This window comes from Corythoichthys intestinalis, chromosome 14 (genome assembly GCF_030265065.1).
Source record: "Corythoichthys intestinalis isolate RoL2023-P3 chromosome 14, ASM3026506v1, whole genome shotgun sequence".
In the NCBI taxonomy this organism is placed as follows: Eukaryota; Metazoa; Chordata; class Actinopteri; order Syngnathiformes; family Syngnathidae; genus Corythoichthys; species Corythoichthys intestinalis.
In genome coordinates, this window is record NC_080408.1 from 19,954,584 (window position 1) to 19,982,497 (window position 27,914).

At 37.9% G+C, this 27,914-nt stretch overlaps 1 protein-coding gene across 2 annotated transcripts in view; it reads right to left on the reverse strand.

Annotated features, from left to right (window-relative positions):
* Nucleotides 1-27,914, reverse strand: part of LOC130930318 (unconventional myosin-VIIa) — a 51,346-nt gene that overhangs the window by 22,600 nt on the left and 832 nt on the right. The window contains exons 2-29 of one of the 2 annotated variants that reach the window (XM_057858192.1): nt 26,999-27,079; nt 26,772-26,801; nt 25,533-25,634; nt 23,374-23,526; nt 20,939-21,007; nt 20,739-20,854; nt 20,507-20,634; nt 20,275-20,417; nt 16,991-17,104; nt 15,039-15,192; nt 13,730-13,806; nt 13,508-13,627; nt 12,353-12,498; nt 12,044-12,254; nt 11,800-11,935; nt 10,001-10,167; nt 9,765-9,905; nt 9,334-9,492; nt 5,559-5,651; nt 5,324-5,418; nt 4,967-5,051; nt 4,784-4,885; nt 2,135-2,248; nt 1,747-2,061; nt 1,435-1,653; nt 541-699; nt 355-417; nt 91-215 (exon numbers count right to left, since the gene is read on the reverse strand). In XM_057858192.1, coding sequence (XP_057714175.1) covers nt 91-215; nt 355-417; nt 541-699; nt 1,435-1,653; nt 1,747-2,061; nt 2,135-2,248; nt 4,784-4,885; nt 4,967-5,051; nt 5,324-5,418; nt 5,559-5,651; nt 9,334-9,492; nt 9,765-9,905; nt 10,001-10,167; nt 11,800-11,935; nt 12,044-12,254; nt 12,353-12,498; nt 13,508-13,627; nt 13,730-13,806; nt 15,039-15,192; nt 16,991-17,104; nt 20,275-20,417; nt 20,507-20,634; nt 20,739-20,854; nt 20,939-21,007; nt 23,374-23,526; nt 25,533-25,634; nt 26,772-26,783 — 3,518 coding nt within the window. In that variant the 5' untranslated portion in view covers nt 26,784-26,801; nt 26,999-27,079. Of the gene's footprint in view, nt 1-90; nt 216-354; nt 418-540; nt 700-1,434; nt 1,654-1,746; nt 2,062-2,134; nt 2,249-4,783; nt 4,886-4,966; nt 5,052-5,323; nt 5,419-5,558; nt 5,652-9,333; nt 9,493-9,764; nt 9,906-10,000; nt 10,168-11,799; nt 11,936-12,043; nt 12,255-12,352; nt 12,499-13,507; nt 13,628-13,729; nt 13,807-15,038; nt 15,193-16,990; nt 17,105-20,274; nt 20,418-20,506; nt 20,635-20,738; nt 20,855-20,938; nt 21,008-23,373; nt 23,527-25,532; nt 25,635-26,771; nt 26,802-26,998; nt 27,173-27,914 lie in introns of those variants that run through there. The other variant, XM_057858193.1, reaches the window with a different exon arrangement.

Consider the following 27,914-nt stretch of genomic DNA (forward strand, 5'->3'; position numbering starts at 1 on the left):
AACGCAAGATTGCATGTCCGTTTTAGGGGACTGTTCTAATTGTCTCAAAATCAAATTTACCGTTATGACGATATACTGTACGACACTTACCTTATTCCTCGTTTGGAAAGAGCGTATCCAACAATAATGTGTAGTTTTTCCAAAGGAGAAAGAGGCCTGTCCAATGTAGGACCCTCTCCAATTAACACATCTTCATCCTCTGTGAAGTTCTCTGGCTTGTTTGTGAGAGAAGGGAAATTATGAATTGATAAATATATGTATTTATATAAAGTGAGAATAAGTAGTACGGATAATTAATAGTGATGAATGAATACAAAAAGCCACAACTGAGATACGGAAGCAATTTGGACGAACCTCCTCAAGAATTGCAGAGGCTTTCCTGGTTCCATGCTTTTTCTTGTTCTTCCTCAATATTTTCTAAGAGATAAGTGTTAGTACCAAATCGTATTAAAATCTAAATAATGCCTCAGTACTGTGGTTAAACTCACCGCAAATTTTGAAAATGAAATATTTCTAACTTTACCACTGTTGTTTACTTACCTGGTCAAGTCCAACAAGGTTACTGAGCCTCCTTCCCTGCCTGTTAGGCAGATGGCGAGAAATGCTGAGACTTGAGACCTGAGATGTCGAATCAGGAGATCGGGGCTCTGGTAGGTCCCCCATGAATCGCAGGATAATCCACCATACAGTCAGAGAAGCCTGAAAAGACATGATGATAGGTGATGTCCAAACAGAGCATAGAAATCCTAGAATATACTAGTACTAGTTTGAGTACTAGTACTCAAAATTATCACGTTAACGGGCGGTAATTAATTTTTTAAAATTAATCACGTTAAAATATTTGACGCAATTAACGCACATGCCCTGCTCAAACAGATTAAAATGAAAGTGTCATGTCCATTTGTTACTTGTGTTTTTTTGTGTTTTGTCGCCCTCCGCTAGTGCTTGGGTGCGACTGATTTTATGGATTTCAGCACCATTCATGAGCATTGTGTAATTATTGACATCAACAATGGCGAGCTACTAGTTTATTTTTTTGTTTGAAAGTTTTACAAATTTTATTAAAACGAAAACATTAAGAGGGGTTTTAATATAAAATTTCTATAACTTGTACTAACATTTATCGTTTAAGAACTACAAGTCTTTCTATCCATGGATCGCTTTTACAGAATGTTAATAATGTTAATGCCATCTTGTTGATTCATTGTTATAATAAACAAATACAGTACTTATGTACAGTATGTTGAATGTATATATCCGTCTTGTGTCTTATCTTTCCATTCCAACAATAATTTACAGAAAAATATGGCATATTTTATAGATTGAATTGCGATTAATTATGATTAATTAATTTTTAAGCTGTGATTAACGCGAATAAAAATTTTAATCATTTGACAGCCCTAAGTAGTACATTTGGAATATTAGACTACTCACCAATATATCACCTTCATCATCGTGTTGCAGAAGAGGCTTCTTGAGTCTCTGTTTTATGTGCGTATGGCTCACGTCACCCTGAAAGTGAAGAATGCTAAACTGGTAGAATGAAAACTCCTCTGTAAAATCTTCAAAATCATCTTCTTCTTCTTCGAGTGATGGAGTTGGATTTGTTGTGTCTGAGGCAGGAATACTTATGTCAGATCTGGTCTCGGCGTACTGTACAGTTAAAATAAACAGGTAGAGTTTTAAACATAGATGCTTGATCACTGTTATTCAATTTTGCCAACTTTAATGAAGCTATGGTCAAACCTCAGTTTCATCTGATTCCAGTTCTTTGCACATTGTAAATGTCAAGAGTGGTATGGGCTGGGCATCGTTTTTATTGTCCTCCAAATCCATCTCAGTGATTGGCGGGACATTGTTTTCATTATCCTCCAAATGTAACTCAGTGATTGGGAGGTCATTGCTTTTATTGTCCTCCAAATCCACCTCACTGACAGGTTCAATCTTTTCATCTGCTCGCTCAGCCTGCATGATGACTTTTTCTAGTTGGCACGTAAGTGCCTCGGCAATGTCATCTTCACTCTCATGATCCTCTGAGGCTGTATGAAGGTCAGGGAGGACCTAGTAAAAGTGTCAGATGGAATATAGAAAACACAAAAGACTTGTTGTAAATTTCAAGAGGTTCAACACTTACCGGTACCTCGGTCTTCATTCTCGCATATGATTTTCTTGCAAGGAATCCTCTGGTGTAAGCCTGCAGCAGTAAGACTGCCTGTCTTTGACGCTTCCTTGCTTGGTGACGCCTCACCTACAAATTGTCACAGTGATTACACACCAATATATACTACTATACACTCACCAGCCCCTGTATTGGGTACACCTTGCTATAATACGTAGTTGGACCTCTTTTGCTTTCAGTAGTGCCTTAATCCTTCATGGTAATGGAAAAATTCCCAAGGCAGTTTGGACTAGTGGGCTAGGTTCAAACCGCAGGTCTTAATGCACAAATCCGATTTTTTCGTGTTTTTCTGACTCGAGCGAGGCATTAACTTGACGTTCTGAACGTGACAAGTCACATAGAAGTGGCCTATGAAAATCCGATCTGGGTTACTTGCGTATGTGGTTTAAATCCGATCTGGGCCACATTTTTCAAGAATGTGGTGGCGGTTTAACTGTCAAGTCTCCTAAATCAGAATTCATTCAGAAATGCGTCAGCAAAGAGCACGAGCGGCTGGCTGGATGGCAGCGATGTACTGTCGCTGTACATTAGCGTTAGCGCCTAGCTTAAACTCGACTTTTACGCAGTAGGCGGGCATAAAAAATAGAACGAAGAAAAGGATACGCCCGATAATGCTCGGTTTTCTTTCTGTGCGCCAAATGAGCAATATTTTAGTATTGCTTACATGGCCAAGTCGGGGCAAACTGACGCACACACACACATGACGCTTAAGTGTGGCGTCATGCATGTGCAGTGCGTGCATGCGTTCTATCAATCTATATAAACTTTGAATATAAGACTAAATGGGGATTATTAATGTCTGTTATTTGTGTCTTCTCTTTTTGGAAATCAAAATATGATCACCCTGGAATGACTGATGATGACTGATGAATGATGATTTTGATTCTTCTGCGCATGCGGGTCAGTTTTCTCAGCGCGTGTCAGACTGTGACTTAGTACGCCAGCGTAATATTTGAACAGGCTCAATGGACAAAGGCAGTCTGAACAGGCATTCCAAAAAAAAAAAACACATAAGGCAAAAAAAAAATCAGAAGACTTGAGGTGTGAAACCAGCTGAGTTTTCCCGATCACATATTTTTCCACATTGATTACGAGCCACCTGATTTTGAGGATCTGACAATACCGAGTACTGATCCAATACCTCAGCGACTTAATTTATTTAAGAATGTCTTAGAAAACGTTCTAATTTTGTTTCTTTTCAAAATGTCCTTGTTCATCCAATTTTGTTGCTTTGCAGCCCATAAATTAAAAAAAAAAGTCTTAAAAACCCAATCTTTGCATTAATTGTGTGATTCCCATCTCCTAAAAAGAACATGCTCAGGTCTGATTTATGATCACGTGATCGGATCGGTGGCATCCCTAATCGTTATACCACTGGATTATTTTGTTGCTTGTAGCCCTTGACTCATTCACCGCCATTGGCAGTAACAGCTGTAAAATTTATTCTAACTGGGAAGCGTGGCAATGAGTGATCATGTCAAACGATTGCTGTCAGCCCTCCAAGTCAAAATGGATTGGACGTTCATAGCTGTCAATGGCAGCCAACTAGATAAAACCTAAAAATAATTTCTTCACCCGATTCCAATTTACTAAGAATCGGGCCTGATTTCCAATCACGTGATCGGATCGAGGACCGTACTGACATAATAGCATCACGTATTTGCTGCAGATTTGTCAGCTGCACATGATTCAAATAGTGTGTTCCACTACATCCCAAAGGTGCTCTATTCGATTCATATCTGGTGATGGCGGAGGTCATTTGAGTACATTGTTGAAGAAAACAATCTGAGATTATTTAAGTTTTATGACATGGCTTGTTATCCTTCTGTAAGTGGCCATCAGAAGATGGATACACTGTGGTCATACTCAGGTAGGAGGTGGTGTTGCAATGATACTCAGTTAATAATAAGGGGGCCCAAAGTGTGCCAAAAAATATCCCCCATACCATAAGGCTGAATCATTGATACAAGACAGGATGGATCCGTGTATTCATAGTGTTGACACCAAGTTCTGAACCTACATTCAAATGCCACAGCAGAAATTGAGACTGATCAGACAAGGCAACCTTTTTCTAATCTTCTATCGTCCATTTTGGTGAGCCTGTGTGAATTGTAGCCAGACCAGCATATCTGGGACCAACAAACACGTTCAAAGTCCCTTAAATCATCTTTTTTCCCAGTTTTGATGCTAGGTTTGAACAGCAACAGACTGTCTTTACCATGTCTAAACGCATAAAGTTGTCGCCATGTGTTTGACTGATGAAAAATTTGCATTAAGGAGCTGTTAGAGATGTGTGCCAAATAAAGTGCCGGTGAGCTTAAATTCAGATAATTGTCTTTTATGCAGCTTTAGATCAAAACTAAAGTGAAATTATTTAGAAACCATCTACAGTTCAGACAGCATTCATTATAAGCCGTAGATTGTATATATATATATATTTTTTTTTTATAATGACACACACAAAAAAAATCTCAATCTGGGCAATAGAAAACAAAATATCATCATCATACACAGAACATGGTACCATGTCAAATGAAATACACCAGACTGTCATTTGCAATTACAGTACTGCGTGCAAACGTTACTGTAGCTTGATATACATACAAGTGTCTGTAAGGTGATTGCTGCTGCTCGCTGTCTTTGATACTGGAACTGAAGCTTACGACCACAAATCTTTGACACAAGGCGTTGAAAACCTTGCAGGAGCTATTTGGAGCAAAAGTGGGAGGAAAATTGTTTGAGATAATTTCACTTTATCAAAAAACAAGATTAAAAAACTTAGGGTACCTTTCTTGTTCCTTTTTTATCCCTGTATGCTCGCCAGTTTTTCTGCAACACCAAAACTGCTCTACGCTTCTCTAGAAAAGACTTTCTAGAAAAGAGGCAGAGCAATAACTCTAAAGCTATGTACCTTTACCAACTACAACTGTTAGGTAAAAAAGTCAATAATATCCAGTATATTGGGTAGATTTCTATATTCTAGGTGTCAATTTCTGCAATCTGAGAGGTTAAGATTTTAGAAACAGCACAACATATAAAACAGTATAGCATACATCAGAACTCTAACCTATACTGTATGAGTAAGCATTTTGTTTGAGTTAATAACATAATTAATAAGTGATATATTTAGAATTAAAATTGCACCTGTGCTTGTATCCCAGCACGAATCGCTGGATCACAACAGCATTCCTGCTGAGTTCTTCTTCCCTGAGGCGTTCTAGGACAGCATCATGAGCATCCTGGGAAATACATAAAAACAATTTGTCGTCTAATATGCCAGATTCTGAAAAATAGCAGTACGGAGAGTCACAATAACTGTTTAAAAAAATGCCTGTCAAATCATACATTGAAAACTTGATAAATGAAAAGTCTTCTGAACCTTGAGGAAAATCTTGGTCTTCCCTATTTTCCACTCGTCATGTTCTGTGAACACTGTCTGGCAGATGGCTTCACAACAGGCAGCAGCTGTGTTCTGAGGAGAGAAAATTTAATTGATGAATACAGACAAGAAGTTGATGTATCCATTCATCCACAGCAAGTCTTACATGAAACAAAAACAGATTATACTCACTTGCCACTACATTAGGGTAAACATTCCCAGTCTAATAAGATCCAAATTAATACCCTAGTTTGAGTTAAGTAGAGGTTAACAATAAGATTAATATTAGGGATGTCCCCGATCTGAATCCCTGATCGGAAACCTGGCCCGATCACATCATTTTTAGAAGACCGGACTCTGAGGAAAAAGATCGGGTTTTTAAGTTGTATTTTCTCTAAGGGCTACAAAGCAAACAAAATAATCAAGATGTACATGGTCATCGTCAAAAAGAACCAAAAAAATTGTTTGAACTACACATCATTACCACACCACCGGAAACACTGGCAGTGGAAACAAAAACTGTCAGAAGCTGTCACTAGCTGTCACAGTAAGCTAACGCTGAAATAGATTCATGCAAGCGTGATAATGTCTGAAATATGGAATTACTTTACATTTTAATTAGGGCTGCCAAAATTATCGCGTTAACGGGCGTTAATTTTTTTTTTTTGATTAATCACGTTAAAATATCTGACGCAATTAACGCACATGCCCGCTCAAACAGACTAAAATGACGGTGCAGTGTAATTGTCTGCTTGTTACTTGGTTTTTGGTATTTGGCTCCCTCTGCTGGCGCTTGGGTCCAACTGATTTTATGGGTTAGTACCATGAGTGAGCATGGTGTAATTATTGACATCAACAATGGCAAGCTACTAGTTTATTTTTTTGTCTGAAAGTTTTACAAATTTTATTAAAACGAAAACATTAAGAGGGGTTTTAATATAAAATTTCTATAACTTGTACTAACATTTATCTTTTAAGAACTACAAGTCTTTCTATCCATGGATCGCTTTAAGAGAATGTTAATAATGTTAATGCCATCTTGTTGATTTATTGTTATAATAAACAAATACAGTACTTATGTACCATATGTTGAATGTATATATCCGTCTTGAGTCTTATATTTACATTCCAACAATAATCTACAGAAAAATATGGCATATTTTATAGATGATTTGAATTGCGATTAATTACGATTAATTCATTTTTAAGCTGTAATTAACCCGATTAAAAATTGTAATCGTTTGACAGCCCTAATTTTAATGTGGTTTTCTTTATTCCTACTAAAGTGTTGAGGTAACGGATCAGTACTCGGTATCAGCAGATCCTCAAAATCAGGTGACTCAAACTCGGCTGCAAAAATATGTGATTGGGACAACCCTAGTTAATTTTATGGGTGTGTCAGTAGCAGAGGTGGGTAGAGAAGCCAAACATTTTACTCAAGTAAAAGAAGTGTAACTTCAAAATAATATTACTCAAGTAAAAGTCAAAGTAGTCATGCAAAAAATGTACTCAAGTACAAGTAAAAAAAAAGTATCCAGTGAAAAAAATACTCAAGTAATGAGTGACATTGTGAGTAACTTTGTGAGTGCTTTTTTTTGTGTGTTCTTTTTTAACAATGGTATTTTTTTTCTCTCAGCACAAACTTATCTATATGAACGGTTGTTATACTGATACTGTACAATACCCATTACAGAAATACACACAATAAAATGAAATAAAATTCCAGCGAGAGAAAAAAAAAAAAAAAAAAAACAAATGAAACATTATTTGTCCAAAGAGCATGAGTGTCTACTGGAGAAAATAATTCATAGATTGAATAGTGAATACTGTAGTTCCATCATAATTACTATTATGAAATTAAAAGGATAGCATCATCTGTTTTCTGTGGTCAATCGGTGCTAAATAAAAACTAGGAGAGAGGTTTAAATCCGCGCTTTCGAGTCATGTTTAGGGCAGCGCTCTATGTCACATACTTTATTTTTTACTGTGCTTTAAAGATGCCACGTGATTGAAAAGGCTAGCATGAACATAGAATGGCAAGCTTGCGTCAAACTGGTGTAATGGAGTCATATGATTATTGTTGCGATGTCTCATTGGTGAAACTGGTCGAGCCACTCTTGGCATCGCTGGCAAAAAAATAAATAAATCTAATACGTCGAATAAAGAGGGAAAATGTAACGATTCTTGTGTAGCCTGAAGTGGCGGAGTAAGAGTGGCGTTTTTTTCTCCACAAATCTAATCAAGTAAAAAGTACGGGTTAGTAAAACTACTCTTAGAAGTAAATTTTTCTCAAAAAGTTACTCAAGTAAAAGTAACGGAGTACATGTGACGCGTTTCTACCCACCTCTGGTCAGTAGAGGATATTGCAGTGCAGTCAAGTTAAACACATCTCAGCCAAAAATAATAAAGAGTGAGCACAGAATTTTTTTAAAATTATTTTGAATTATTTTTAAAGGAAGACTTTTGGGGGGCGGGATTTGTTGCTACATTGTACCGAATTATGCTTTAGGTGAGTGCATGCTGCAGTTTCACCAATGATTCCGATCCTTATTAGCTTTGAAAGCAAGACGGTCCTGTCCGATTCATTCAATCATCATACAGTACCGTCTTGCCAATTTCAAGTGTCAAACTAATTCACGGTCATCTGATACCCGAGCCAATCAGGAGAAATAGGCAGGAGCTGCAGACGTGACCAAGAAGAAACTATCTAGTAAAATACAGTGTCGAAGTGCAAAGTAGTTTTGGAGATTTCAGAGATCAATTTCTGAAATTGTGTCAAAAATACTCATTATTTTCTGGTTATAAATAGACCAAAGAATGTAATGAAAAGCTTTTCTGGACAGGATGTGTTTGCTCTTTGGTGAACCAATGTGTCATACTGTGGCTTAATATGGATTGGTCACCTTTTTACGGCAAGCTAATTAGTGGAAAGAGGTGGGAGCTGCAGACGTGACCAGGAAGTGACTATCCGCTTGAATACGATGGCGGAATGCAATGCGGTTGTTGTAGATAGGTCAAATTCCCAAGTTTAGTCTGAAATACATTTAATTTCCTCATTAAAAGAGGAGCAAAGAACGCCACTAAAAGCTTTTTTTTGACAAGAAACGATGTTTTCATAAGCGTGAAGAGCCATCATCCACAATAAGCAGCCGTATATTTTTTGAAGGTTCCTTCTGTGTAAAGAGTCTCAATTGGATCTTGATATTAGTAATATATTCAAAGTGGATATATGGTACAATCAGTCTGGCGTTCCAGGTTAGATCCTGAGGATAGATAAGTGTTAGGAAACGGGCAGGCAGGTGGTGTGTGGACCCAAATGCAGGGAAAGGAGGCGAGGCAGATTGACGGTGCAAAAATGAATTAATTACGGCAAGCAAAAAACAAAGTAGCAACAAATAATGACGAGATCCCAAAAAACACACCAGCAAACAAAACTCAGGCTACTAACAAAAGGCTGGGTATCAAAATTAACTGAGGGGAACACAAGGGCTTGGAGAAAACTGGCGAGAACAGGTTCGGACGTGCACATGGACATTGACAATGACGCAACAAGGAGTGAAAAGAAACTGGGAGCTTATTTACACGCGGACAAGGAGGAACAAGACAACGAGGAACAGATGAGTGACACAGGAGGACACAGTTTGGAGGATACGCTAGGAGCAGGCACACCAGGTGAAATCAATGGGCAATCACAGGGACAAGTCACACTAGGAGAACCAACACGAAACCTAACAATAAGCAATAAATGCATCTCCGGGAACATAGCACTACGAACCGTTTTGGGGTCACAGATGGTTGTTTTCAGGAGCACTCTGTAACGTGTCAAGAATTCCACAAAGGTGTGGCGAACAGGATACCCCAGTTTCCTGATGCGGATGGTATCCATCATGCCAGAGTACCTCAGCTGACGCATACAAAGTTCTCGGTCAAAGTCCTTAGGGTGGTAGAACAAACAGCAATTTAACAGTATAATGATTAATCAAATTTATTTTAAAAAAATACTGAAGCTGAAAATTAGCTGTCACGTTTTTTTTTTTAACACTATATGGTGACATTGAGAATGTTGCATAATAGTAGCTGAAAGAAGTGGTCAAAGGCACAGTAACTTACAAACGTACAAAAGAATTGCAGGCAGAGTCAATGCATTTATAAAGCATGTTTGTTTGTACAATTTGTATGAGACAAGATATGTTATCTGTTCTGCACCTCAGACAGCTTCTTGTTGTTTGGTTTGAAACAACGGATGAAGTATGGTTGGCAGACAGAGAGAGCCTTCATGAGGGCATCCAGAGATTGCCGGAACTGACCGCTGAGGGTTGGCACTTGCTTGCGGTTGTTAGAAGAGGACTGCATAAACAGTAACACAATGCAAATGGGACAATGAAGAATTAAAAAATGCAAAATTACTACTTTTCAATTACAAAACAAATATACTTTCATACCCGCATGCTATTTTTGGGTGTGATCATGACCCGTTTGTTATTTGTCATCTTCACTCCATTGGTTGAAAGCTCTGCCTTGAAAATTTGCTGAAGCAGCTTGTTGGTGGACATATCAAGCATCTTGAATATGTCAGTGCTTACAGCGTCTCTATTCTTCTCAAGAAACCCTTCAGAGAAATGAACGAGACAATTCAGCATAAATTATTTTGCTTCCCATATCATCCATTTCTTAACTTGTCCACAGAGGCACTCAAACACTGTAGAAAACCATTAGTGTGCTGTGAGAGATCATCAGGGGATATGTTGGAACTTTACATGCGAATACTGTATCTACAGTATATTCCTCTATTTATGCCGGAAACATACTGTATAGTGAAAATTAGAACAATTAGGTAAATGCTCATCCATGTGAATACTTAAGGTACAACTAATCTGTGTTTCAAGGTGTTGAGATTCATACAACACAATAATCAGGGGTGCTGGAAGTCACTCACAGCAGGAGGTGCTGAGGAACTTATTTTGTCCCCCCCCCCCCCCCCATCCAAAAACAGCCGTTTCGGTCCAAATTTGTCATACTCGCGCTGTTCCTCCATACAAGGCGTGCCCAAAGGCAGTACACACGCATACTAGTTACGTACTACTACTAGACATGGACAGCTTTCTACTTCACCTACAGTGTGTGTTGGAGTTTTTGTATTGGAAATAAAAATGCCTGTGTATTATAACGCAAATCCCCGCAGCTACAAACACATTTGAAAACTAAAAGGTCTATTCAGCCTCGGTTTGACACCCACTTTTCACAACACTCATATAAATTGCCCACGAATACGCACCGGCGGCAGCTAAACAGCAACAACAAATAATAACAATAAGCAATAATAATATCTCCAGTCTAAATCTTTTCCACGCTGGGCACTACTATAAACTATCATAATCATCTTCCTTTTTTACCTGGAATTACATTTTAGAAAATTTAGCTGTTTTTGTAAAGAAAACTGCTCTAATTCTGGTAGCAAGCAAGGTGTCAGGGTCCATTTCAACCAAAAAAAAAAAAAAAATTCACCACATATACAGTATTTAATTTAAGTTATATTACGCTATTGTTTCAATATGTTTTATTTATTTATTTTTTAACAAAACAAAACAAAAAAAAATCAATCAAAACACTTTTGTTCCTTCCCAACACCAACCCACTTATAATAATAGCTTCTCGTAAAACCAGTCTACATTTCATACTAAGTAAATGAATGAGTAATTTGAATAAAAAAATCATCATGTCAATGTACTGTATAAAATTTGCGTGCCCCAAGATTCTTGTACTGGACAATCTTGTTTCATGGCTCAGTAAAAAATGTGGAGAAACAACAATTTAAAGACACTATATTTTAGGTTGATATCAGGCGATCTTGAAAAAAGTCCATATATCGGTCCGATATATTAGCCAGCCACCATATCGGTCGACCTTAGTAAGAAAGAACAGCATTCAAACAGCTAACATAAATTCTTCTATTATATCGCCTATATATTGGCCGACCTTGAAAAAAATTTGATACTTGGGAAGACCGATACATTGGTTGACCTTTAGTTTGAAGGACCATTTGTCTCAAATAGTCGCCTCACCTATTTGCATGGTCTTTAACAAGATCAAGATTTTTCATGCAGGAATTCAGCTTTTTTAAAATAACCATTAAGGCAATTTTGAAATATGAAATATAAAAAAAGCACTCGTACTTGTTGCTGATGTTGGCACAAAACAAAGACAAGACCAATACTTGGATCGCGAAATTTTGTTTGCCTACCTTTGGATTCATAAAAAACGATGCCTGCAAAATGGTGAATCCCAAAGCCAGTGTCATGTTCACTCTTAGAGGGAATGTAAGCCTTGTCTCCATGGTGCTGCTGATTCATCTTGCTGAGCATTGTCAGATCTGAGCCCTACCAGGTACCATGACAATAATAAATTAAAACGGGCCACACGTATTTACCACGACCAGAAAATTTACAGTAAAACTACAAAGCATTTGCTGCATGCATAAATGGCACCTTTGGAAAATGAGTCTCCTCATCAATTAGAGCCAGTAGATTACAGGGTTTCCCAGCCAGAAGGTCCAGAATCCTCTGATTGTCACCAAAATTGATGTTATTCCACTCAATGTTTTCTTTCAGATATTCCTTCTGCTCCAGTTTGAAAATGTGGCCTACAAAGAACTGCTGCAGCTTCTCATTTGCAAAGTTTATGCACAACTGTTCAAAACTAGGGGGAGAAAGTAATGTTCGTTCAGTTCTGGAGGTGACTTTAGTGAATTATATGTCAATAATATTATGTATGCAAAGCGAAGAAAGTCTCATGACCTGTTGGTCTGGAAGTTCTCAAAGCCAAATATGTCAAGCAGGCCGATTGACAAATGGGGTTGTGATTTGGGTTTGTCAGAAATCCTTTTGTGGATGACATCATTGATTTTCCCCACTATCCATATGAAGAGTTTATTGTAGATCGCCTGAGGAACCAAACACACACATTAACATTCAGTTAGGTCTGCATGGAAAATGAATGAATGAATAAGTAGTATTAATATGAATTAAGGTAAAGTTGTCCCGGTCACATGTTCTTGCACTCGGGTTTGAGTCATACGTCAAATTGTGACAGAGGTAGCGATAATTAAAGGTAAAGCGGTTATAGTGGCAGACGTGGTGGCAGGCCATGGAACGCAACGCACAGCCGGCGAAGCATTTATGGTCACTCTGTAAATTACAAATAGGATTGCTTCACACGATGAGTTTAAGTTTTCAAGTAGTGGGGGGCAGAGGGTTCGGCCAAAGGAGTATCTGGCCCGTGGGCTGTAGTCTGGTGACCCCTGGTCTCAGTCAAGAACTCAGGGTTTTGAGAAGATGCATATTTTCACAATGAAGCAACTATGAGTTGTCGTACCACAAACCTAACAACGCAAGATCTACAGTACTTGCAGTTGAGCTGGTTGCTTATCCTGCACACGTCAAAAAGGAAGTTCAACATTTGCAGTTTGAGTTCAAAATATGTATATCCATCTATCCATCATCTGCCAGGTCACGGGGGGCAGACTTCCCTCTCCCCAGCCACTTCAACCAGCTCCTCTGGCGGGATTCCAAGGCGTTCCCAGGCCAGCCGAGAGACATAGTCTGTCCAGCGTGGCCAGCGTGGGACATGCCAGGAACACCTCTCCAGGGGGGCGTCCAGGAGGCATCAGAACCAGATGCCCGAGCCACCTCAACTGGTATTTCGTGAAATCAGTCCTAATCAGTCATAATAGTGTAACTCGATGAGTATACAATTGAAGCCCACCCGAAAAGGTTCACATTAACTAAAAGATACCCTAAAAGAGTAACACAGCACTATTTTCTAAACGGAATTTAATAAATCACTTAAACATAGTTCTTTGGTATCATGATTGCACAATGTGACTAAAATACATCTGAAAAAGTCAAATTTCAGGGAGAGAAAAATAAGGATTCAGCATCAGTAACTCAGACCTTGACAAAGGCGTCTCTACATGCAGAGGCCTGCTCACAGTCTAATGGTTTCGTCACCATCTCTCTTTTGGTCATAAAAGAACGATTGGTCAAACTGTCGGCCAGCACAGAATTCTGCACCTGCAGGAAACATACACATGAAAATAGCAGGGAAAGGGGAGTTTCAGTAGTAGTAGTTGCAGTAGTTTTATATTCACTCAGCTCCTGAGTGACAAGACAAACCTCTAGCAGTGATGCTGCAGTGCTGAAATTTTCAGATTTGCTGACATTGCTGGTTTCCAAGTTATTTTGTGTGTTTGCTGTGGAAAACAACAGAACACAATGAGAAGGATATTTGTTGTAGCTACGTGCGGGTATTGTCATACTGGGGTGGTTTTACCCACAATGCTGACATACATTTGCGTTTTTTTTGTATTCAGAGCTAAAATTAAGAAAAACTAGGGTCTTTCTGATGATAATTAAGACTGTTGGAATAATTTTATGTACTTTATATTAAATATACTGTTGGTATGTATGTTAAATTAGAAATTTCGTTTTGTTATTCAATTAATCTTGTTGTTTCGTCGGTAATCTGCGGTTCCCGAGTCACATGTGGTTCTTTAAATCCTTTGATTTGGCTCAGTTTTACATTAATTAATATTTGATTAAAAAGTCACAGTCGCCATTCAGAAGATCTATTTACAAGTCTTTGTGCCATTCCCAGAAGCAGATAGGAACGGTTACTATTGGGAAGGTGTACCCACAGGTCTTTGCGCCGTTCACAGACACATAGTTGGTAAATTCATTCTTGTGTGAGTGTTCTCTGGATAAAAATGTATATGGTGAGCAGTTTTTCTGCTTACTAAAAGGAGGTTTTTTTTTTTTTTTTTTTTTTTTTTTCAGTCAAACAGGCACCTCAGAATATGCAGTAAATTTATAAATACGCACAGTCCATTTCAAATGTTAATATGTGCGTGCGGCTCCCTGTGTTGTCTTTTCTGTGTAAAACGGGGCGAAATAGCTCTTTGACTGTCAAAGACTGCCAACCCTTTGGATAGTCAATATCTGAATTATGGCAATACTTGGTGATGCAATATAGTATTTTTTTTTAAATAGTGAAACAAATCAGGTAACACATATGCAAAATTACATTGCCATTTACGTGCACGAGCAACATCCAAGCAATCACTTGGTCAAAAATCATCAAAATCATGCAGAATGGCGCTGTCATTAATTTTATTATTATAATCGTCATAAACTTTTTTCAGGGCAATCAAGGGCCATTGATCATTTTAGGATCAATTGATACACAATGCTTAATTGATGGACATTGGACATTTGGATTTTTTCTATTTCACTGTACTGAGTAGTGTGTTACTTAAAAAAATCTAATATTGCTTTCTACAGTACATAATTTCCCGGGACATATTTTAATCCTTCATTTTGAATTTTCACCAGCCAATAGTATATATAATATGATAGTTACTGGTTCATCTTTTTTGGTCGATGTTGGATAATTATTGGAAAATCAGATATTTAAAAGGACACTTGCCTTCAAAGGAGACATTTCCCAGGTGTAGTAGAGCTGCAAGCAACTTGAAAATTTCGTAACACTGCTGATCAGAGAACGTCAGAATTTTCATGGCAGATCGAATACGCCTGAAGTCCTCAGCATCGTCCCTCCCCTCACATGTATTACAGTCCCCCTGTAAGAGAATTCAGTATATCTAGTATTTATATGGCAGGTGGGTCATTCTAGTATTGGAGGACATTTGGGTTTCAAAATTCTTGAAATATAAACCCGCGGTTCTTAACTCTCACACATTTCAGGCCATTCTCACGACCTATGCCGCACCTTGCATTTCTCATCAATCCATTTTCTCTCCACAAAAAATATAACTCGACCATTGTCATAATGCAAAAATAGTCATTAAAATCCTAAAACCGATTTTGAAACGGTTCTATTTGCACCAACTGTCATCTAAAGAACGTGCTTTGTCAGTACAATGTTATCCGCCTCTTAGAGATCTCTTATATAAGCAGGGGTGCACATAAGTGGTCCGCATGCGCGCATGCGTACTGGACGTAGACAAACGCACTGGCCCTCAACGGCTTCGATACGCTTTTGCGTACCGATGGCTGACCACTGTATTTGCGGCGGACACGAGAAAATAACTTCTCAAAATGTCGAAGAGGCAGGCCACACTGAGTAATTACTTCCGTGTTCCCCCACCCCTGTCAAAAGACAGACAGACGACAGAGACGTCACCGGAGCTACCAAAAAAAAGGACTTTTGCTGAAAAGTGGCTACAGGAGGTACCGTGGCTAGAAGCAAATGATGCTCGCACGGAAATGCGGTACAAAATGTGCCGTGAGAATCCCAATGTCGTCGATAAGAGTAGCGCATTTTATGTAGGGTCAAAGAATTTCAGAGAGCATGTGGCAATTAAGCAAACTATCGATGTCAGACATGACCCCACTCGCCCTATGGACAAGTCGCGGAATAAAGGTAATGAACAGCGACATGCACTGACAAACGTGTTTTTGCTCGCATTTTACAAAGCTAAACATGCACGTTCAATGAGGTCTTATGAGGAGGACATCCCACTTTTAAAAAGGCTTGGAGTTAATGTGGGAGTTGCATAATGCCCTTTATTTTGAATTGGTGCTTTATTTCTTTACATTTCACTTCAAAGTAATGCCAATTTTGTAGTGCCAGTTGATGTTAATCAAACACTAAATGTTAATATAATTAATTAAAGTTAATTGGCTCTAAGTAAAGCTGGTCATAAATTCATCGCATCAGGCGGGTCGGCTCTCAAGCTCAATGAGGACCAAGTCACATCTCCAGGTCCTCCTCTAAGAGCCTGGGCGAAAAAATTATGTGCACCCCTGTATATAAGCCATTCTGCCATATATTTTTTAAAGGTTCCTTCTATGAAAAAGGCCTCAATTGGATCTTGCCTAGATTGATATGAGTAATATTTTCATAGCGGATATATGGAACAATCAATTTGGCCAGCCAGGTTACAAATGAATGCGAAATTTCTCTAAAAGTGTTTTAATTATTTGCACACCATGACATCTATAAAGAATGGTACTGTCGTTATTTACAGTACTTTATAGCTTATTAGGCCACAAACGTACTGATCCACTTAAGATGAAATTACAGTGGCCTGTGAACCAAAATAAGTTTAAAGCCTCTGACCTAACACTTTGCCTTTTACTATTAGTTATCACATTTTAGGAGCCAACAGTTTTGTGTAAGAAATTATCCGCAGTATGAGATCATGGATATATATATATATATTTTTTTTTAATATCTGAACATTGTGCACTGCGAACATTTTGAAGAACAACATTGTGATGAAATAAACTAAACTATATATTAACTAACTATAAATTAAAAAACTTTATATTAACGATTTCAATTAGAATAAACTTTTTACAGGAAACAGTACAAGAAATTCTAATGCAAACGTCTGTCTGTTGACAGCAACCTACCTTGGTAAGGAATAAGTAATCCTTTGCATCTTGGAGATGCAGATGTTTCCTCTCCTCTTCTGTGATTCCAGCGAGCATGCAGTAAAAAATATGGTAGTTTCGTTCCTCTTTGGCCTAAAGTTAAGAAAATAATTGTCATTGTTGCTTTTAGATAAGGTTTCATTTTTGAGAAGGACGTTAAACCATTCACAGTAACTCACAAAAAACAGAGTATTTCCCTCACACTTCTATGTATTAAATTCTATCTTTTCATGGGACAGCAGTGGATAAATGATAATGGTAAACTGTAGTGTGGTAAATATACAGATTGTTTATGTATTAAGTGCAAAGTTACTGTTCCTCAAAATATTTCTAGAAACAGGTATTAGAGCCATGATTAAGATGTTGTGCACTTGCACTTTTCCATCTGCGTTTAGGCTGCAGTCATATCCGATATCCATCTGATTTCTCGTCAAATCTGACTTCTAGGGCTATTTTTAGCAAATGTTCAAATAAAAGCCGGGCCTATTCAGACTGGACCTATCTGACAGGATGCTATGGCAACGAAGGCATCATCTAGCGTAGAGTGACGTCACGGACAGTTAAAACCCATGTGAGCTATTCTGACTGAGAAGCATCTTGTCCATATTGAATGCTTTGATATGTGTTGAAGTCTAGGGAAACACCTATCAAAGCACGATAAATCCTCTAGTCACCTTACAGAAACGGGCTGTGCGAATCATCCATAAGGTCCGGTTTCTGGAGCACACACATAAATTGTTTATTTACTCAAAGCTGCTATTATTTAACGATCTTGTAAAGTATAATACCTCAAAAATCCTCTATAAAGCATTCAATAAATTATTACCAAGTAAATTGCAAAACTGTTTTACAATGAAAGAGAGAACTCATAACTTGAGAGGATGTGGAGACTTCACAATACCAAAAATTCGAACAACTCGTAAAAGTTTTTGTGTGTCTGTTTGTGGAATGAAACTTTGGAATAATCTGGGAATGCAACACAAGCAATGCCAAAGTATCTATAGATTTAAATGGTTGTACAAACTTATGGTCTGGTCACAGTATACTGATATAAGGTCTTAATTATATCAATAAGTTGTCTTGGTATGAGTGCTGGTTGTTTCTTACCATTGCTGGTATATTGCCCGTTACCATTGTTGGTATAGTTATTGATGCCATTTATAATTTGTTTGTCCTGTGTGTGTGTGGCCTTTACCATAGTTGGTATGGTTTTACTTTCATTACCATGTTGGTATGAAATTGTGTTTTGGTTTGTGTGTTACCTGTGGTAACTTCATGTCAAGGGACAACATTTGTTACAAAAATGTAATTGTACAAAACTGTTTGAACTGATTTTTGGTTGCCTACATTTTTGGAAGGAAGTCTCAAAATTTTTTTTGTTCCTAATTAGATGAGAATAGGGGTGGGATTAAATAAGTTTTCTTCTTCCTACTCCTTTTCAGGCATGTAGTTGATGTTGCTATGTTACTTAGTTTTGATGCTCTTTTTTGTTATATGTTTATATGAGCTGTATATATTTGCTGTCTTGACAAGGAAAGTCATGGCCTGAAATAAACAAATGAATGAATGAATATAAAACTACTCGTGGTGTCAACAATAATTGATGCGCCGATGCATCCCGATGCGGGGCATGGACGATTCGATTTGATGCGGGCAACAAGCTGAATCGATTCAGCACATTTTAAAATGTATAAGTACGTTCAAAAACCTTCCCTGTGCAATTCCGGTGATGCAACGAATTTGGGTTCCCCATTTGTATTATTATTCTCATGTTTCATTTTTTACACACTGCATAACTCTGGTCAAGTTTCCCACCAACCTCGTAGAAGCCAAAATGTCTCCAGATGTCTGCTTTCAATGTCTTAGGTGCATCAATAATCTTTCTCGCTCCCTCTTTCTCCGCTTCAGCCATTGTTATGTTATGTCCTATCGGGCTGGTTTTTTTAGGCCCGATCTAACCTCTACTATCTCTCTGCTCTCTCGATTGCAAAAAACTGATATTTCCTCATGTTGAAAGAGATTGTTATCGCTGCTAAAATGCTGCTGCACTTCATTTTAATTCATTATTTTTTATTGTTATGTGGTAGTTACTGATTGCATTTCTCAGTTGATTGCACATATATAGTGGGCTAGGCTTACATTTTACTTTTGTTCTACATTGCAATTTAGTTGATGTTTTGTTTGCAACTGAACTGATCCCTGGATTGATATTGCGATAAAGATGCTGCTGCACTACAATATTTTCTTTGTCGTTTTCTTTAATATTTACTTGAATATTTTTATTGATGGGTCGTTGTGACTAAAATACAGTGACTGTTATTACTGATTTTGCACAGGAGTTCAGATGTTGCACTGTGTGAAAGGCTGCTACTGTGTGTAAAAAAAAAAAGAGAAAGCCCTGGTCTCATTCAAAGCACCAATTAAATGCTGTGATCTGGGTTTTGTTTTTTTTAATATATATATCTGGAAGTATTTTCATTTGACTTCAACCAGGAGTGACACAAGAGCCAATAAAAAGTTGTTTAATGTCTGACCGCTTGTGTTGCCTCATGATTGACGAAAAATATGCTTTGCTTTGAATTTTAATGCATCCGAGGCTTTAAGGCATCGCGATGCACTGCCGAATCGAACCGAATTGAATTGTGACCCTCTGAATCGAATCGAATCGTGGCCCTCCGAATTGTAATCGAATCGAATCGTGAGGGCAGTGCCGATGCACACCTCTAAAAACTACCACCCAAAAGTGGTTTCAATCTCGCAAAAAAAAAAAAAAGAAAGAAAAATCAGATTTATGTACTATGTGACTGTTCAAACTACAAACTAGCCATCCAGTTTCAATCTGGATGGGCTAATTCGGATTTTGGCTGCCAGTCTGAACAAGGCCTAAAGGTGACCCTCATGTAGTTTTCCAATTTTTTTCCTTCAATTAAAAAAGAAAAATGTAATCCGTTTTAGGAGGCCCCACAGACCCTCAATAGGGAAGCCATTCTTCAGTTTTCTTTTAAGATCTTATTTTTTTTGCCAAGAGGTACTGTATCGAACTTCCAGTGATCAGTAGGCGTGAGATCAGTAACAATCAATTTAACACACTTGCTCACCATTCGTACCTGAGACATCATAACATTATGGAATAAAATCACACGCATACACCATTGAGTGTTTGTTTAAACAGTTAGCTCAGTGACAAGGCTATGATAAGGCCTATACTGGAAGCCCTGCTCTGAGAACATATAAGATGCATCTTATTAAGGTAGTTTCCTTACCTGATGGCAGACACGAGATTTCTCCAACAGGTATTGCTCCACGCGAGCACCCTCAATCGTTCCAGCCTCATTGAAAAAAATCTCCAAATATTTTCCAAAACGACTAGAGTTGTCATTCCTGATGGTCTTAGCATTTCCAAAACCTTAGAAAGTTTTGATTGCACAAAAAAGTCTTAGCATCGGCAAGTACAGTATTTATAATTTTGTGAACACTACATTCATGGTGCTGTACCTTCCAAAATAGGGTTGGACTCCAAGATCTGTTTTTCAATCTGTTGTTCAGAGAGCTCACCACTGATTGCTGCCAAGTACTGCAAAATCAACTTGGTGCTTTCAGTCTTGCCTGCTCCAGACTCTCCACTTGGAAAAAGAAACACATTATTAATAAAAAAAAATAAAAAAAACACATTGGCTGGTTTTATTGGTCCTTCTATCAGGCTTTTCTCAAGGAGAAATAATCCAACCTGATGATGCAGCACTGGTTCCTAAGATGACGTTTCATGTTGAAGTAGCAAGATTCAGCGATTGCGAAGATATGTGGAGGGAGTTGCCCAAGTTTTTTACCACGATACAGTTTTACCTGAAGGAAAGCACGAAGAAGAGATGAAAAATATGGCATCATTATAAATGTAATTCACCACGAGTGCTATGGTCAGAGCCTCACCTGGTCATTTGAATAAATGGGGAAAAATTGGTATGGGTTCACTGCCACCAGCACCGATCCGGTGTAAGTCTGAAAGATAATGTCAGGTTACCTTCATTACGGCATACAGTCGAGGAAAGACGTTAGTTGAAGTTACACCATGCACTCAGGAAATTTGAATTTAGGATTAATGTGTTCTCCCAAGTCTTTTGATTGAAATACAGAGTATTGTATTTAACAGACTATAAAACGCATTAGTGCAAGTACATATAGATATACCTGTAAACATATACTGTACATATACATATTGTAAATCTACATATATAGTGGGGCAAATAAGTATTTAGTCAACCACTAATTGTGCAAGTTCTCCCACTTGAAAATATTAGAGTGGCCTGTAACTGTCAACATGGGTAAACCTCAACCGTGAGAGACAGAATGTGAAAAAAAAAAAAAAGAAAAGAAAATCACATTGTTTGATTTTTAAAGAATTTATTTGCAAATCATGGTGGAAAATAAGTATTTGGTCAATACTAAACGTTCATCTCAATACTTTGTTATGTACCCTTTGTTGGCAATAACAGAGGCCAAATGTTTTCTGTAACTCTTCACAAGCTTTTCACACACTGTAGCTGGTATTTTGGCCCATTCCTTCATGCAGATCTCCTCTAGAGCAGTGATGTTGGGGCTGTCGTTGGGCAACACAGACTTTCAACTCCCTCCACAGATTTTCTATGGGGTTGAGATCTGGAGACTGGCTAGGCCACTGTAGGACCTTGAAATGCTTCTTACGAAGCCACTCCTTTGTTGCCCTGGCTGTGTGTTTGGGATCATTGTCATGCTGAAAGACCCAGCCACGTCTCATCTTCAATGCCCTTGCTGATGGAAGGAGATTTTCACTCAAAATCTCTCGATACATGGGCCCATTCATTCTTTCCTTTACACAGATCAGTCGTCCTGGTTCCTTTGCAGAAAAACAGCCCCAAAGCAGGATGTTTCCACCCCCACGCTTCACAGTGGGTATGGTGTTCTTCGATGCAAATCAGTATTCTTTCTCCTCCAAACACGAGAACCTGTGTTTCTACCAAAAAGTTCTATTTTGGTTTCATCTGACCATAACACATTCTCCCAGTCCTCTTCTGGATCATCCAAATGCTCTCTAGCGAACCGCAGACGGGCATGGACTTGTAATGGCGTCAGCAGGGGGACACGTCTGGTAGTTCAGGATTTGAGTCCCTGGCGGCGCATTGTGCTACTGATAGTAGCCTTTGTTACTGTGGTCCCAGCTCTCTGTAGGTCATTCACTAGGTCCCCCCGTGTGCTTCTGGGATTTTTGCTCACTGTTCTTGTTATCATTTTGACGCCACGGGGTGAGATCTTGCATGGAGCCCCAGATCGAGGGAGATTATCAGTGGTCTTGTATGTCTTCCATTTTCTAATAATTGCTCCCACAGTTGATTTCTTTACACCAAGCATTTTACCTATTGCAGATTCAGTCTTCCCAGCCTGGTGCAGTTCTACAATTTTATCTCTGGTGTCTTCGACAGCTCTTTGGTTTTGGCCATAGTGGAGTTTGGAGTGTGACTGACTGAAGTTGTGGACAGGTGTCTTTTATACCGATAATGATTTTATAACAGGTGCTATTAATACAGGTAACGAGTGCAGCCTCGTTAGACCTCGTTAGAAGAAATTAGACCTCTTTGACAGACAGAAATCTTGCTTGTTTGTAGGTGACCAAAAACTTATTTTCCACTCTAATTTAGAAATAAATTCTTCAAAAATAAAACAATGTGATTTTCTGTTGTTTTTTTTTTCTCCACATTCTGTCTCTCATGGTTGAGGTTTACCCATGTTGACAATTACAGACCTGTCTAATCTTTTCAAGTAGGAGAACTTGCACAATTGGTGGCTGACTAAATACTTATTTGCCCCACTGTACATACAGCACATACATATGTGTGTGTATCTATGTATGTATATTTCAAAATTGACTAGTGATCTTTCCTGTTTATTTTTTTTATGGTTCCTTAACAACATTTGTGCCTGTGCATATTTGAGTTCGTCATTCACTAAGATCTTTTTAAATCTTCAAAAATATATATTCTTGGGACAAATAGTATTGTGCGATATAGAAAGAAGTGTGATTATTATTATTATTAGATGTTTATTTAAAATCAAGTCCCACCCTACATTGTAGGATACACTGTATATTAATATTATTATTGCTGGGTGAACTTACTGCTCACTGTTACAATATCAATAGAAAATTACTATGAACTTGCGAAAAAAATAAAAATGAATAAGTTTGACTGAGCAATTTTGTTATTAGGATACAATTTAAACATTCTAATTGATATATTAACTCAAAGCCATTGCAGCAAAATACAGCATGTTTTTCTTTCATTCGCTTCATGTGTTATGGAAACAAACTTGCAAGTTACGCTTTTGTAACTTACATAGATGAACCCTTGTTTGTGGCGAAGCTGCAGGTTTCGTAGTACACCAGCCTCTGTCATGTCACCAAGTTTGATCATGTCGTCCACCCCCTCCACTGATGTAGGGTGCATTATCTTGAGGGAGGCCTCCTTCTCCGGGGACAGACTGTGCTCCTGGGTTTGAGGAATACAATCTAAATTAGGTTTTGAAATAGCGTAATGGTTCAAATTAAGGGGAGTGGCTATAGTAAATGTCTATATATTTTTATTGTTATTTTAGCAGAAGACAATGTATTTAAAAAAATAGCACTTTATCTTCAGGTGTTTTAGGTTTTTCCAGGCATTTTTTCTGATGTTTTGTATATAAATGTGCCCTCAAATTGTGTGGTAACCAGCTCAAGGTGTACGTACATATAAATGCAATTAAATGTTAACTATGATCATGTCTGTATAGACCCTACCCACGTGACGTCACAACTCCTTCCTCCTGACTGGTACCGCCCAATTGTCCGTCAACACATCGTGTTGACCTGTTACGGCTACGTACATTCCTCCTATTTACGGCGTGTTTTTCTGCTCGTTAACATTAATAATCAAAATGGTGAAGGCGTGTGTGGCGGTCGGTTGCAATAACAGAGAAGATAGACGGAGAGACTTGAAGTTCTACCGGATTCCGAGAGACCCGGAGAGGAGAGAGCGAAATGTGCTGCTGCAATCGGGACGAGAAAACTGGGCTCCAAACGATTACCACAGATTATGTAGTAGTCATTTTATATCTGGTAAGATGCATTTAATATATATTTAGAGGGTTTGGGGCTGACAACCACAATTAAGATCATTGCTAGGCTAATCGCCGACAACATACACGTATGTATGTAGTGAGAGTGCTATCGCTAAACCATATAAACATTAAAAGCCCTAGCTCCATTGACAAATGACATGAAATACATTAGACTTGACAGTGGATGTTAGCAAGAACAAAAGATTTTGAAATGAAAATTTCGTAACTCACCTTTCCAAGCACAAGATAGATTCCTGCCAAATTTTCGTGGACGAGGACCTGTTTCACCCAACCAGCAACGAAGTATTTATAAGCCTCCAAGCTCTTAAAGTTTTTCAAACTTTCGTGAGAATAGGCTGATTTTGTGTGGACAAGATAGTTGTACATATCAGGGTAGCTAGCAGATGTCAGGCAAATACGGCGGAGACAGCGGGTCGAAAAACATCGATTTAGGCATCAAATATTGATCTGGCGAATGGATAAACTGAAGCTTTTCCACATAACGCCTTTTATGCAACGCATCAAGTGAGTTTACGGCATCCGAAAGCACCGGGTCTTCCATGAAATGCATTATAAGTTGCTCGATCAATTGAGACCATTGATAATACAGACACAAAATGACGGACAAGGGGGCGGAACAATACAGCGATCACGTGATTTTGTGACGTCGGTGGGTAGGGTCTATATATTAGTTGATTCAATCATCCACTAAAGCGCTTTTAAACAAATACAATTTAGGAACCTTTTTTTTTTTTTTTTTTTTTTTTTTTTTTTTTTAAACACGTTTAAAATGGGATTAACAAAGATGAATTCTAATGAACCGTCTAATTAATTAGATTACTTGTTGAAATCAACCCCTGTGAGGGTAAGTGTTATGGAAGATGAATGGATTGATGGAAGAATAACTGGTTGCTCACCTCTGTTGCTATTGACACTATTGACAACTCATTTGCACTGACTGCATATAAAAAAGAAACCAGGCATTTTGCCAAGAATGTCTGATTTCAGTTTTTTTTCTTTCTATCTATCTGTCTGTTTAATTTATATTATCTGAAGCAGAGGAAAGGCAACACACGTTCAGTGTTCGATATTTTATCACCTATGTGTTCTGGGGTTTTTTTTTTTTTTTTTTTTATGCATTATAATGATCTCATTACATGGACTTATTTCATTTCATTTTTATTTTCAAACTATTTGAAGATTCGAAAAAAAAACTGCAACATTACTGCTGGTGGTCAAAATTAAATAAAACAGCACTTGGGCCTGAAGTCAGATACAGTTTTGGGTTTTTCCTCTGGGATTTTGATGAGATTAAAATAATAGTAATACAAATAGCAGCACTAGTTAAAATGTCAGCATTGTGGTATGATGTTCAAAATGCAAAAATCCAAAGGATTACCTTGCCCACATCATCCACCAGTAAACGCTGACCGCTTGGTGTTACTTTCACCTTTGCTCCGATGGGCACTTCAGTGCCTGTGTCCAGCCAAACCCACTCTCCCTGAAAGGAGCAAGCATGTTATCACAACAAAAATGGACAGTAGTTTTAAATATACAATGTTATTATTATATTCAAGGGCGTAGGTTTACATAGGGACGGTACGGACATAACACTAGCAACTTTTCAGGATGCTTTAATTGTCCCCACCATATTTTAAGCAACCCTACTTGCATTATATAATGACTTTAGTTATATAGGTAATTTAGATTGTCATCCCATATGTTGTATGGATAGAATTGACCCTACCCTACTTGACCCCTAAAGTTTTGGAAAAATTATTTTCATTATGTTCAGATTTACCCCTTTTCACTTGCTGAATGTGCAGGTCCATGTTTCCCCTCAAACGGATGTTTGATTGGCTGATGACTTGCATTTATTTAAAATGTATTTTGTTAATTTTCCACAGTTTATTTAAAACTATTTTTATTTGCGCATATGCAGACATTTTTTTCAGATAATCATACATTAATCATAGTCGAAGTAGGTTTTCATTTTTTGTTGCGTTTAGCTGTTCTTGAGGAGAAAAGTAGTAAATTTACCTGAAGGAAGGCTCCATTTTTACTTATTTTTTTTGTACCCTGACTAAGAAATGTTTTCAGTTATATTGATTTTACTTAGACAAAGTTGAGTGGCCTTAAGACAATTTTTATTTTTATTTATTTATTTTTTTGCATTCCTGGATAGTTAAGAGATTATTAACAAGTGTGTACTTATTGTGTATGTTAATATATTTTATGTTCAAAATTCCAAATATTGCAATTCAAATTTGCTGATAAAATACAGACATTTATTCTGGAAGTTTTCAAAATGTTTCTTAATCTTCTTAAAGTTTGGATCGAACAGAGTATCACCTGAACCAATACACATGAAAGTTAGTATAAGTCAATAGATTTATTTTGCATTAGTCATTTAGCCTATCAATTAATTAGGTTAATATTCGTGAGAAGTATAGCCCTGACCCCTATTCACCCAGTCCTATTGGTCTTATTAGTAATGTCCCGGCTCACAATAAAAAGTGTACATGCATGTTATGCTGTTATATCGACCCTGCCAATGTTGAGACCCAACCTACACTCTTGATTATATTACTTGGAACAAATCAACACCATAACGTAATTTTTTTTTTTTCATTCTCACCTTTCTCAGCATCACCACTCTGCAATGTTCCTAGCATCGAAGACAAAAAAAAACATGGTAAAATAGTAATGAGAATTTTTTTTCAAACTTCTCACAGCAAAATACGCAAAATGTATACATAACAAAAAGAAGCCAATAGTTCACAGTACAATAATAATCAATCAACAGATTAGTTCCACTGTTAGCTGTTCACAGGTTAATAAAGTATAATGTAACCAGAGGTGTACCTTTTACTTCGATCAGTTTTCTTCATTAAATCCTGTATTTTAGCCTTCTGTAGATTTGCTCTCGATGTTCACGCTGTGTCACTGTGGAAAGGAGGAAACACTCGGGCAGGTAGACTTTATTGCACTTTGACTTTGTACTGACAGGTCCAGAAGGAAGTAGGTTGGGAGATGCCTTACACGGGAGTTATCAAGAAGCCTTTAATAAAGGGTTGGCATGCAAGACACTTTGCATCTATTTGGTTTTCAAAATACTGTAATCTGGCTGTAACCTCTGTAATATTGTACTGCACCAATGTCCTTCAATATTCAAACATGTTTTTACAGTATCTAATTGGCTAAGACTTGAGATAATGACACAAAAACAGTAGCATGCCATTTAATTGTAAATAAAGGTTATACAAACAACCTTGTTAAATTGTGTATTTACTGGGGTGGAACTGTGGGTTGTTGTGAATTTATTTGCAGACTTTGGACCCCGGTGGCAAAAATGAGGTGTGACTGTCAAGCATCGCTCAGATTACCTAAGTAATAAAGATGTAAATGGGAGATAAGACTAATCAAGAGAAGGAATCCCAGGTTTCTATTGCAAACAACCATATGGTGGTTATCAGTGAGGTCATATCTGTTTGATAACTTTTTTTTCACTGTTCCTGTGAGTTTTCAGAAGCCAGCCTTTTCAATGTATACTTAACACCCTTAAAGAGGAAATTAAATATGACAGCAATTGACTCTAAAATGATAGCAGACCTTATTTTGGGCTCAAATCCATCCCCAAAAAGTGACAGAAAAGGCTTGCCCCGCCCACTAAAACATTCTCATACATAAGATTATAAGACCAAAAGTCACACCCAGAATGAGCTGTTGATTTCTGCTAGCATGCTATGCATAGGCTTTCGATTCCCGTTACCGTGCGACC